This window comes from Patagioenas fasciata, chromosome 3, assembly GCF_037038585.1.
Source record: "Patagioenas fasciata isolate bPatFas1 chromosome 3, bPatFas1.hap1, whole genome shotgun sequence".
Classification (NCBI taxonomy): Eukaryota; Metazoa; Chordata; class Aves; order Columbiformes; family Columbidae; genus Patagioenas; species Patagioenas fasciata.
Genome location: NC_092522.1, coordinates 3,302,607 through 3,314,710, shown reverse-complemented (window position 1 = coordinate 3,314,710; position 12,104 = coordinate 3,302,607). Strand labels below are relative to the sequence as shown.

The 12,104-nt window shown below is 48.6% G+C and overlaps 1 protein-coding gene across 5 annotated transcripts in view; it reads left to right on the top strand.

Moving 5' to 3' along the window:
* Nucleotides 1-12,104, top strand: part of BCL11A (BCL11 transcription factor A) — a 72,940-nt gene that overhangs the window by 49,248 nt on the left and 11,588 nt on the right. For 2 of the 5 annotated variants that reach the window (XM_065833628.2, XM_071805644.1), the window contains exon 3: nucleotides 9,962-12,104. This exon is cut by the window's right edge and continues 344 nt beyond it. In XM_065833628.2, the coding sequence (XP_065689700.1) occupies nucleotides 9,962-11,967 (2,006 nt within the window). In that variant the 3' untranslated portion in view covers nucleotides 11,968-12,104. The remainder of the gene's footprint in view (nucleotides 1-9,961) is intronic. The other 3 variants (XM_065833632.2, XM_065833630.2, XM_065833631.2) reach the window with 3 other exon arrangements.

The following is a 12,104-nucleotide window of genomic DNA, read 5'->3' as shown; positions in this document are numbered from 1 at the left end:
TGATAATGAGACCCATGCGAGGTGTCCTCGAGAAGGCAGCAGAATAAACTCGTACGCAAGCAGTGATTAGGAGCAGATAAATTCCATTCAGGAAGGCAGAGAGTTAATCAGCCACTCTTTAAGACTCCTCCGCATGTGTTTATGTTCAGCCCCTTATCCATATCTTGGCAATTATTCACGTGAAATAGAATATAAATCCCGATGCCCAATTTTTCTTCAAAAAAATTGCACAAGGTAATCAAATCCCAAAGTGTGTATTCTATTCCGGTGGTTTTATCAGTAAATCATATTTTTATCATTTATCAGCAAAAGTTAGTTTTAAGCATCCTCACTGTAACGTTTGAAAGATGAACATTTGTTTCAGCGGGTACTGTGCCAATCAATAATCTTCCAGCTTGACTCAGCTATCAATTATTGCTACAATTATTTGTCTGGTTGGATATTTAAAATGTCATCAGAAAGAGATGATTACATATTCCAGAAAGCAAGGCACTGTATAATCAGATGAACTGAATCCAGTTAAATGTAGTGTGGTACTAACCTGTCCTTCAAAGCTGAATTCTGCAGCCGCCACTGAAACAACAGCTTTCTGCATTATTGTAAGGAAACAGATCTTAACCTTGGAACAGTGCGTGTTATTGGGGTCGGGTAATACTCGGCAAGAGGAGACCTTGCAAGCCTGGAAATTGAATCAGCCTTACTAACATAAAGGAGGGAGGGTTTTGAGGTTGGTTTTTTTTTGGGGGGGGGGGGGGGGAGGGCGGGCTGATTTGGTTGGATTTCATCTGCAAATCTCTAAATAAAAAATCCACTCTTTATCTGCCTTTCTGGGAATTTAAACTCCCGAGCTTGAAGCGCCGAATTTTCATATGCCCTTTTTGCATTCCTTGACTTGATGTATGTATGGTAAATACTCTCTGTGCCCTGAGAACGCAATAAAGCTGTAGCAATTCTTGCAAGCCTTACATCCTCCAAACTCCAGATATTCCGAGTATTATATCATTTTCAACTTCAAGGATATCTTGACGATGGAGGGGAGAAAGAATAAACTGGAGGAGACCAGACAACTTTACGACACCTTTTGGTCCTATTTGCAAAGCAGGGAGGGGAAAATATATATATTATCGATTCTACTAATACTCGCTTGTGGAAGTTATGAAACTAAATGTTGTAGGATCTGTTTCAGCACTTGCTGTGCTTGCAACTCAGTGGTGACATTGAACTTGCTCAGGGACAGAATAAACCTTTGCCTTCCGAGCAGATGATTTGCAGGCAGAGGTGTCATTTGGGGGAGACCTGCAGTTCCCCTGACCCACTTTGTCAGGATGCTTTGCTGCTGGCTAAATATCATTAATTTGAAAGCGAGAGGGAGAGCGAGCCAAAGGGGAAGGCTGGCAAAAGAGAGTCTGAAGAGGATCCATTTTGGGAAGGAAAAGGTGGAATAAGGCTCTCAAGGAGAGCCGGGTGCAAGGCTGAACGGTGCCGAAACCACGATACAAGCCATGAGAACACCCACCGCCAGCATCTGCCAGGGCACCACATCTCATCCCACACCATCGGGCATGACCCGAGATGTCACACTGGAACAGCTCCTTCCTTTCCTTTGCAAGACACCTCGAAGCACGCTCTGCCTTTTCAGGTGCCACCAGCTGGACATAAAACAGCAGAAAAGGAAACAATTCATCAGATAGGTCTATGAGAATGAATAAAATTATTTGGAAGCTCTCTGTAGCTGTATAATTACAACACTGCATTTAAAAGTGAATTATTGACTTGATTGTCCCCTGCAGCCACTGGGTAAATGCATAATTGTGGGCTGTCGGAGCAAGGTGGCGTTTGCTGGGTAGTTAGGTTAGGCTTTGAAAAGGACAGGGCCTAGATGAGCCTTGGTCCTTGATGGGTCCCAACGCAGGTTGGACACACCTGGTGCCAGGTGGGTCTGGAGGAGCTGATTTAGTGGGTGCCACTTAGCAGGAGAGGCGGGTGGGGAATCCTGCACGTCTGGGATGCTGGTTGCTTCACTAATGATATTTTTAGAGAAATGACATGGTATTGGTGAGGAGTTTCTCCTGTAGGGCTGATGACACCATGTAGTTTGCCTTTTAGGTCCCACCATCGGTGTTTGAATTTAGTGGAGCTCCAACCCAGGTGATGCTGCAGTCTGCATCGCCCGTATTCCTCCATCCCCATAGTGTTAGTGTATAGGGTGCGTATGTGTGTGTGATCACGTCTTCTTCACTTAAGGAGTTTCTTTTTAAACTTCGTTCAAAGCCGAGTTTCAAGCACAGCGTTGTTTTCCATCTACAGGTTTCTTCTCCTTGCTAATCAAGACATGACAGATTTCCAACCCCCCTTAAATTTTCAAAAAGCACAAAATCCATCGCAGCCTTGTACCTTATTTGCCAAGTTGGAGCTCGAATCGGGTTTTTGGTGGCCAAATTGCAACCGCCTTGAAAATGGTGACAGACATTGAGGTCGGGCTGGTGTGCCTGGCAGCGCGGCCATGATCCAGTGTGACTCCGCCACCCGCATCTCCCCACGGCAAACCAGGAGTTTTGCTACTTCTCGTTAAGAAAATATAGGGTTTTTTGCTGGGAAACTGGGTGTTATGAGTTCAGTTCTGCTTAGAAGAATGAGTAACCACACAAAATATGTTGAGACTGCAACCAAAATGGTCACCCATGACTGTAGCTCTGTTTTGTTGCTGTTGCTTGGGTTTCTTTTGGAAGTTTGTTTCATGGTATTAGCGTTTTGGGCTGGTTCTTCTTTAAAAGAGGGGCTTTTACAAGGAGGTGTAATGAAAAAATGGAATTATTGAGACTTGGTTTAGAAACTATTTTAGCAGTTTTATTGAAGTGATTTCAGGAAGTTTAAATTTCAGGAAGAAAATTAGTTTTAAAAATGTTTTCAATAATCATTACGATAAACTTCTCACTAAGTCATAGCCAAGGAAAGGCTGGTACACTACCAAACGGGGCGCTGAGCATCCCACAAAGCGAAACATCTGTATTTCTTATGTTTTCACAACTTGGCTGTTCCCAGGACCTCCTATCAAGGCTGTTCATAAACAACGTGGGCTTGATTTGCAGAATTTTGTATTTCAACTGCACAACAGCAGCGGTGCTTCTCGTTTCACAAGCCGTGCCGCGTCACTTCCTAGAGAGTTTCGGTGACAATTTTCCTTTTTCAGTGTTTCTGAATCCGGTTCATCTAGCGATAAGGAGAAAAGATTAGAGTGAAAGTACCCTGTTGTACATAAACGCAGCTACTGCTGTTATTTATTATTATTCTAATTATTGTGACAACAACAGCGCCAATGCTGATGCTGACAGTGCTAACAGCTACTTATAACCGGTTAATGACGGACCGGGTTAATAATGCGCAATCTGGAGAATCGGGAGGAAGAATTAGTGCAAGGAGGAGAAAATATGTTGGGCAGTTTGAGTTGCCCATGTAAAACTGATGCTGCCGACTACCAGGAAAAGGTGAGTCACGCCGAAGCAGCTATTTCTTGCCAAGGGAGAAGTTGGGCTGCTGCAGCCCCGAGTGGACCCGCTTATCTCCCAGCCCTGCGACGCTTCCTGTGTCCCAACCGTTTCACTTCTCTACTTTTCAGTTGAGAGGAATTTCAACAGTACTGATTTCCAAAAGAGAGACAGAGGGGGGAAAAAAATTGACAAGCCAGATGGAGAAGAACTGAATCAAGTACAAGTGGTAACAATTAACTCCATTTCCCCCCCACCATTTAAATACCATAACAACTCCAAATTTATCAGCCCAAAAATCAAGCAGTCAGTTGACATTAAAGCTGAATAAAGAAGTTCCTGGGTTTGGCTCAGGATGTTCCTGCGATAATTGTTTGGTGGTGAGCAGAAGAGAGGGGGATGCTCGCTGATGGTTGCAAGCATTAGAGTTGCTGTCAACTTTTGTTCTCTGCGGTTTGGTAGCAAAAGGTCCACCCGTGCCCTGGAGGTGCAGGTAGCCCAGTGGAAACACCTTGGACTTGCTCACACCTGTGGGTTTTTTGGGGAAGGAGAAGGAGGACGCAGGAGCTGGTGGTGCTGGCTCGTGGAAAGATGCTGCTGAGAACAAGGGCTGGACCGTCCAGGCAGCCAGTGCCCAATCCTGGTCTGCTCGGAGGTTTCTCTGGCACCGGGTTTTCTCTGAGGGCGTAAATCTGTGGCTGTGAGTGAAATCCCTTGCAAAAACCATTGGCACATCCGTTTGTGCCGCCGTTTTGTTTGTGACAACACAGTTTAAACTGGGGTGTCTCTACAGTCGCGCGTTTGTGTGCAGCCCATAGGTTGCCCTGTGGTAAAATACATGTTATATTAATATATCGCTCTTTAATCTGGGGACCTTCCTGAGCGACGTCCTGCATTACGGGCTGCCAGTTTCAGAGAGCGGCACCAAGGAGGTGCTGCACGTTTCAGCGTCGCTCTTCCGTGAAGAGCCGGTGTGTCCGGCGAGCAGCTTTCCTGGATCCAGCCCTGACTTTTGAGAAACGGAGGAAGCTCTTCCAAAGCACATTGGCACACGCGTCCAGATTATTCCATTACTCACTTGGCAGTGCCTGAACTTGCATGCCTAGCTCCAGAAATCTCTTCTTTTCTCTCTCCCCCTCCTCCCAGCAGTGGCATCGAGCTGACAGCTTCTCCTCCCAGCTGGTTCTTCTCCCCAGCATCTTGTCTGGCTTTGCTACTGGTGGACGTAGCTGTGGGTCTTGCTTGGAGCCAGCTCTATTGTGCCTGGAGATGCTGGCTTGCTTTGACTTGGACTTTGAGCGCGCCGGGTGTATCCGTGAGCACAGTACAGAAGAACCAGCTTTTAAAGTTATTATTATTATTATTTTTAATATAAAAAAACCCCTTAATACTGAAAGCAGCCATCTCTTCGTATTTTACTGAGTAATTGTGCCAACTGCCCTTACAGGCTTTGAAATGCCAATATCCATCCCCGCTCATTTGTTAACATTTTTCGGATCAGAAGCTAAATCTGTCACTCGTGTGTCACTGGTTAAATCATTTCTTTTGGGGGCATGGCAGGCAAGAGCTGTTCCGCTGCTTTATTTTCGGCAGGAACCAATAACTTGAGAAAAACGCCGAACATTTGTGCTGTAGCGAAATGCTGTGCCCTGTCACTCGTCCTTTGCTGGCCGGGATGGAGAAAAGGAATAAATATGTAACGGTGGGTGAGACTTCACTGGGTGAGATCGGTTTGGTTTCATATTGGCCCCATGTTTGTATTTGCTATGTGGTATCCCCGTGTAATTCTCCTAAAAGGAGTAATTTCCCAAATGTGAAGAAAATGAGCAGTGAAATTGACTGGGAGGAAAAATGTACGGGCAAAAAATGCGAATGGTAATTGGAAGCTATTTGTAAAGAGTTGATGAGCTGTCCAGGAAGGAGAGGGCAACTTTGGCCCCCATCCAAAACCCACTTCACCCGCTTCAGTGGTGAGATGAGAACAGCAATTAGATATTAAAAAAATCAATATATGACAATTAAAAAAATGGAAAACAGATAGCAATCAATTGCAGCGAGAAACCGTGATGGGTAGAGAACTGGTCAGGGGAGCTGAAGATGCTGAGGAAAACCCGTGGCTGCCATGGATGGAGAGAAGAGGAAAGTTTCTAGGGGTCTTGGAGAAAAGGGAAACCCTAGAAGTGGTGGATGGAAGAAGCAATAAGGCAGGAATGTTTAAAAATGTTTCTGCTCTAGGCCTGGAAAGCAGCAGTGTTATGTTTCTGTATCATAGGCGGGTGATGATGTTTTTTCTAGCTCATTAATAGCCAAGGAGGATGTTATACAAGGTCCAATGGAGAGAAATATTTTTAAATGAAAAGGCCATGACAACTTGCACCCAAGAATCCCTAAAGAGTTGGCATGCGATGCTGGTTTTTAATAAAGCTTATGGACTGGGAAAATGCCATCAAGAGCTGGTCAGGGTAACCGTGGGAGAGCTGGCAACACATTGCTTATCTCTGCTGGGCAGAATAATTGAAGAGCCGATGTAAGATTCAATTGATAAAGAATTAAGGGATAGAAATAGGATTCGTACCACTCAACTTAGATTTATGGAATATAGATCTTGTCAAATAAACCTGATTTCATTCTTCCAGATGACAACTCTGGTTGATCAATGCAGATGAAATAGAGTCTGCAAGGCGTTGGACACGGTGCTGCGTGACATTGTGTGTGGAAGACCAAGCGTTGGGCAGTATCACTTGGGGAACACGGGGGATTAGCTGGGGAAGCATTGGTGATGGGAGAGGTCAGCAGGAGCTGGTGGGAGCTGCAGTGGTCATTATTAGAAATAAATATGGAATCTTGGCTGATTAGCTTTTTGGGTAAAGCAAAAGTGGGTGAATGGGTGAAGAGCATCAAGGATGCGTTTATGGGGTAGTCTGGAGAGGCCAGTGAGCAGGGTGTGTTGGGTAGAACCTGCCGTGGTCCTTGGCTAGAAGAGTAGACCCTGGGCCGTGCTTACAAACCTGAGGTGCAGTACCCCCAGAAGGCAGCAGGAGGCTTAGAGGAAAACCAGTTCCTTCCCAGTATGATGGGAAGGGCTGAGCTGGTCCTTGAGTAGTGGAGGAGGAGAGAGAGGTGGCTTCAGAATGGAGAAATAACTACATTTTAAAGTGTGCCTTGATTTCTGGGTGCACAAGTAGCCTTGGTGTGTGTGAGTATGGGGGACACATTACATACCAAAGGACTTTTCAGTGTGTCAACCATAAAAAAACTCAATAGTAATAAGAGAACAACTAGAGGTTGGAGGCAGAGAAATTCAGGTGGACCCCAGTACCTGTCTGTGTGTGCGGTTACCAGTGGGCACCGACCATGGAGAGGCAGGGGCTCTCCTCGTCTGCTGAGCTGGTTTGAATGGCTTTCACTGGGGTTTTGTGCTTTGCCCCAATGACAGTTTGTGGGGCTGAAGGAGATCACGCTTTACCGAAGACACCGTATTGCAGGGTTGTCCCTTTTGACCATCAATTCCTCTATGTGAAGCCACGGAGGATGCTGTAGCTGGGAAGCCTGTGTGGACGTAGAGGCTGGCCCATACCTGGGAGACATTGGATCCACAGCTTTCGGGTCCTATGATCCCCTCCAGCTTTTGGGGGGACCCGAACGCTGTCCCAAGAAGCGTGGTGGTGGGCTTGGAGGAAAGAGAATCGAGTCCTTTCCAAAACCAGGGGTTGCTGCGGCATGAGGACCCATCTCGCTGCCTGGATTAAGGCCATAATTCTTGTGGTTTGGCAAGGCTGCATCAGACTGGAACGTATCTCTAGGTGGTGATATGGTCAGTCAATAGCCTTCATAATTAATCAAGCACTAATAGACAAATTAGAAATCGTGTCTCTCTTCGAAGCAGGAGATGGAGGCAGAAGGCTGGTGGATTTTAACTGTTTCGCTGCTTTGTTTTGTTGCCTGGTTTTATGTTACTCCCTCGAAAATGGTGGGTTGTTTAGGGAAGTTTTGTACGTAAATATGATTTTAAATTTAAATTATTATCTTGATTACCGAATGTGGACAGTGAATGGAAAACTTGTTTTTCAGGCAAGCAAATGAAGAATAATATTACATTTTACACTCCACTAAATCAATGTAGCCCTAATTTTGCCATGCAGGAAATCAATTCTAGTCTTTATAACAGTCGAAGATGTTATGAACAAAGTAATTTTGCAAATTATGGCAAGTAACACATTTATTGATGACTGTAGTTTAGGAATTTAGAATTTGTGAGTGCTGTAATATAATAAGGCTGTACTGGCAGGAGCTGAGTGAAATACAGATTATACGGTGAAACTGTAATGCATCATTTGCTATTAGTGGACTGGTAATAATTACCAGTTTCAAAGCAGCTTTTTCCATGTAATCTTTAGTCTCAGTCGTAACAGCCCTTCTCATTGACATTATGATTACACGAGCTGCCCTTATGATCTAGAATATCTAGTTGATGGGAATACTAAAATGTGGTAGTGAACACTCGATGTTGTATCCTCATTATAAGATAAAATGCTATTTTCTCTGACCTGATCTATAAGGTAGAGAGGCGAGGTAGCATTACGTTGTTAGCTCCCACCGTGGTGTTAAAAACTTCCACTTCATTATGGCCAAACGAGATGAAATTTTCCCATATAAGACTTCTCTTTTTTTTCCCCCTGAGCTCACAAATGAGCATAGGAATGTGAAAGTCCAATTGAATTTCCCTCTAATTTTAGCAGATTTCAATATTTATCTGTGCTCGCATGCCCGGCACATACTAAACACCCCCATGCATTTTACCCCGACGCTGGCTTCAGGATGAAACCTTAAATATTATTCCAAGGGCTTTTAAAGTGATTAAAGTGTTAAATGCTCGCTGTAGATGGTCGAGCCTCTTTTTCCTCTCCCGATTCAGCTTGTCAGGCCGAATGTAGAATAACCGCGGAGCCGGGAGGCAGGAGGAGCGCTGCGACAGGGCTCTGCAGCCTGTCCTGTCCCCAAACCATCATTCCGCTCCACGGAGAATGAAAATGCCCAGACGGAGCTTTTCTTCCCCTCCTCCCAAGTGAGATGGGAAGCAGGACGGTTGCAGATAAAGCAATGTTTTCTTTGCAAATCTTTTTTCCTTTTCATGTTAGGCAAATAGGGGAAACCCTGTGGGGGCAGCTCTCAGTGCATCACCTAAAGAGATTTAGCCAGGGATGGTGCCTATAGAGCGGATGCCTCGTAACGGAGATGCTGAGTCGGGGCAGGAATAGGTGGTGTGGGCAGGTACCCCCCCGAGTGCCGATGTCCTAGGAGGGCTCCTGAGATTTATTCAAACCCCAAGAGCATGTTTGTTTTGTTATTATTTTTTTAATATCACTAAACATCAACTCTCTAAAAACTGCTGGGCAGGGCTGGAAATGAATCTTTATCCTCCTCTGGTTTCAGTTTACCAGCATTTAGTAAATAAAAAACGTCCATAGGGGGGTGGAAGTGAATTATTTGCAAAATGACAGTAATCGATAAAAGCGCACGCACCTTCGCCGTATCTCACGCTACTCTTTCCTCGCAGACAGCCCTCCAAAAGTTATTCATCCCCCTTGTTTTGCCGTACGTTAGAAGGGGCTGCTTTCTGCTGTCATTATTAGCCGGCTTTTTGTTTAGTTATTTATTAGTTGGTTGCTCTTTTATAATGTCCATGTTATCTCCAAAAATAAATTATCATGAAATAGAGTTAGCTCGCTACTTGCCAAAGTGGCATTTACCATCCCCGGCTTCTTTTCAGTGCGAGAGAAATAATGCGGCTCCGGCAGGGCGCTCGGCCAGGCCTCCTGGCCACCCTCCAGCTCTTCCCCTGGCAGAGCCGCCGCTCGCTCTGCCTTCCCCTCTCCCTGTCCCGTGCTCCATTTTATTCGGTTTCATTTCTCCAATTCTTTGGTTTTTGTTGCCCCAGAGTGGAATCCCTGCGATGGGGCAGGAGTTACCTGGTTTTGTACACATTGTTGGTCTCCCAGAGTAAGGATGAGGGTGACAATGTGATGACGATGCTGAGGTTGCAAGCAGTTTGGGCTGCTTCTTTGAACTGATGTACATAGTTTTCTGGAGTGCTTTTCAGAAAGCGATTTATTTATTTTATTTTTATTTATATATACATTAGCAGCCTCTTGCAGCATAGAGTGTGCCGAGTCGTGGCTGGCATCAGTTGACTTAATCACCCCTTTTTTCTTCAATAGCTTTTTAGCCGCGGTTACCTGCCGGGGTTCGTTTCTGAACCCAGGGCTGGGGATGGCGGGAGGAGGTTGGGCAAACTTGGGGCCGGTTTGGACCTCCCCATCACACCACTCGCCCTCCTCCTGTCCCCTTGTCCCCGGCCTGCACCTGAGCTGGGACGTTCCCCAGCTCCCAGCGAGAGGAGCCGAGGCGGGGAGGCGAGCTCTTGCCCGCCGGTGGGCGGCCGGAGATTGACGCTGCTTGTTGTGTTATTTTTGCAGGTAAAGACGAGCCCAGCAGCTACACGTGTACGACTTGTAAACAGCCTTTCAACAGCGCCTGGTTCCTCTTGCAGCACGCACAGAACACGCACGGCTTACGGATCTACCTAGAAAGCGAGCACGGCAGCCCCCTGACGCCACGGGTTGGTATCCCAACAGGACTAGGTGCAGAGTGCCCTTCCCAGCCACCTCTCCACGGGATTCACATTGCAGACAATAACCCTTTTAACCTGCTCAGAATACCCGGCTCGGTCTCGAGGGAGGCGTCGGGGCTGGGAGAAGGGCGCTTCCCACCCACGCCGCCCCTCTTTAGCCCTCCCCCGAGGCACCATTTGGATCCGCATCGCATTGAGCGCCTGGGTGCGGAAGAAATGGCTCTGGCCACCCATCACCCTAGTGCCTTTGACAGGGTGCTGCGACTGAACCCCATGGCGATGGAGCCCCCCGCTATGGATTTCTCCCGGCGGCTGCGGGAGCTGGCCGGCAACACCTCCAGCCCGCCCTTGTCCCCGAGCCGGCCCAGCCCTATGCAAAGGTTGCTGCAGCCCTTCCAGCCCGGCAGCAAGCCCCCGTTCCTGGCCACGCCACCCCTTCCTCCTCTGCAGTCCGCTCCTCCTCCCTCCCAGCCGCCCATGAAGTCCAAGTCCTGCGAGTTCTGCGGGAAGACCTTCAAGTTTCAGAGCAACCTGGTGGTCCACCGCCGGAGCCACACCGGGGAGAAGCCCTACAAGTGCAACCTCTGCGACCACGCCTGCACGCAGGCCAGCAAGCTGAAGCGCCACATGAAGACCCACATGCACAAGTCCTCCCCCATGACGGTCAAGTCAGACGACGGGCTCTCCACCGCCAGCTCCCCCGAGCCGGGCACCAGCGACCTGGTGGGCAGCGCCAGCAGCGCCCTCAAGTCCGTGGTGGCCAAGTTCAAGAGCGAGAACGACCCCAACATGATACCCGAGAACGGGGACGAGGAAGAGGAGGAAGAGGAGGAGGAGGAGGAGGAGGAAGAGGAGGAAGAGGAGGAGGACTTGAACGAGAGCGACAGGCCGGACTACGGCTTTGGGATGAGCCTGGAGGCGGCCCACCACCACGAGAACAACTCGCGGGCGGGCGAGGAGGGCCGGTCGATGCCGGACGTCATGCAGGGCATGGTCCTGAGCTCCATGCAGCACTTCAGCGAGGCCTTCCACCAGGTCCTGGGGGAGAAACACAAGCGGGGCCACCTCCCCGAGCCTGAGGGGCACAGGGACACTTGCGACGAAGACTCGGTGGCCGGCGAGTCCGACCGCATCGACGAAGGGGCGGTCAACGGCCGGGGCTGCTCCCCGGGGGAGTCCGCCTCGGGAGGGCTGTCCAAAAAGCTGCTGCTGGGTAGCCCCAGCTCCCTGAGCCCCTTCTCCAAACGCATCAAGCTGGAGAAGGAGTTCGACCTGCCGCCCGCCGCCATGCCCAACACCGAGAACGTTTATTCCCAGTGGCTTGCCGGCTACGCCGCCTCCCGGCAGCTGAAGGACCCGTTCCTCAGCTTCGGCGACTCCCGACAATCGCCCTTCGCCTCCTCCTCCGAGCACTCCTCGGAGAACGGCAGCCTGCGCTTCTCCACGCCGCCGGGCGAGCTGGACGGAGGGATCTCAGGCCGCAGCGGCACGGGAAGCGGAGGGAGCACCCCCCATATTAGTGGCCCGGGCCCTGGCAGGCCCAGCTCAAAAGAGGGCAGACGCAGCGACACTTGTGAGTACTGTGGGAAGGTCTTCAAGAACTGTAGTAATCTCACCGTCCACAGACGGAGCCACACGGGCGAGAGGCCGTATAAGTGTGAGCTTTGCAACTACGCCTGCGCCCAGAGTAGCAAACTCACCCGGCACATGAAAACACACGGGCAGGTGGGAAAGGACGTTTACAAATGCGAGATTTGTAAGATGCCTTTTAGCGTGTACAGTACCCTGGAGAAACACATGAAAAAATGGCACAGTGATCGAGTCTTGAATAACGAGATAAAAACTGAATAGAGGTATATTCGTACCCCCCCACCGACCCCCCATCCACCCCCATCCCTTCCCCGTCCCGCGTCCCCGTAGAGGTTTTCTAGTCCCTTGTGATGGAAATCATGGAAGCTGAGGATATTCGGAAAGTGCTTGTCACCAGC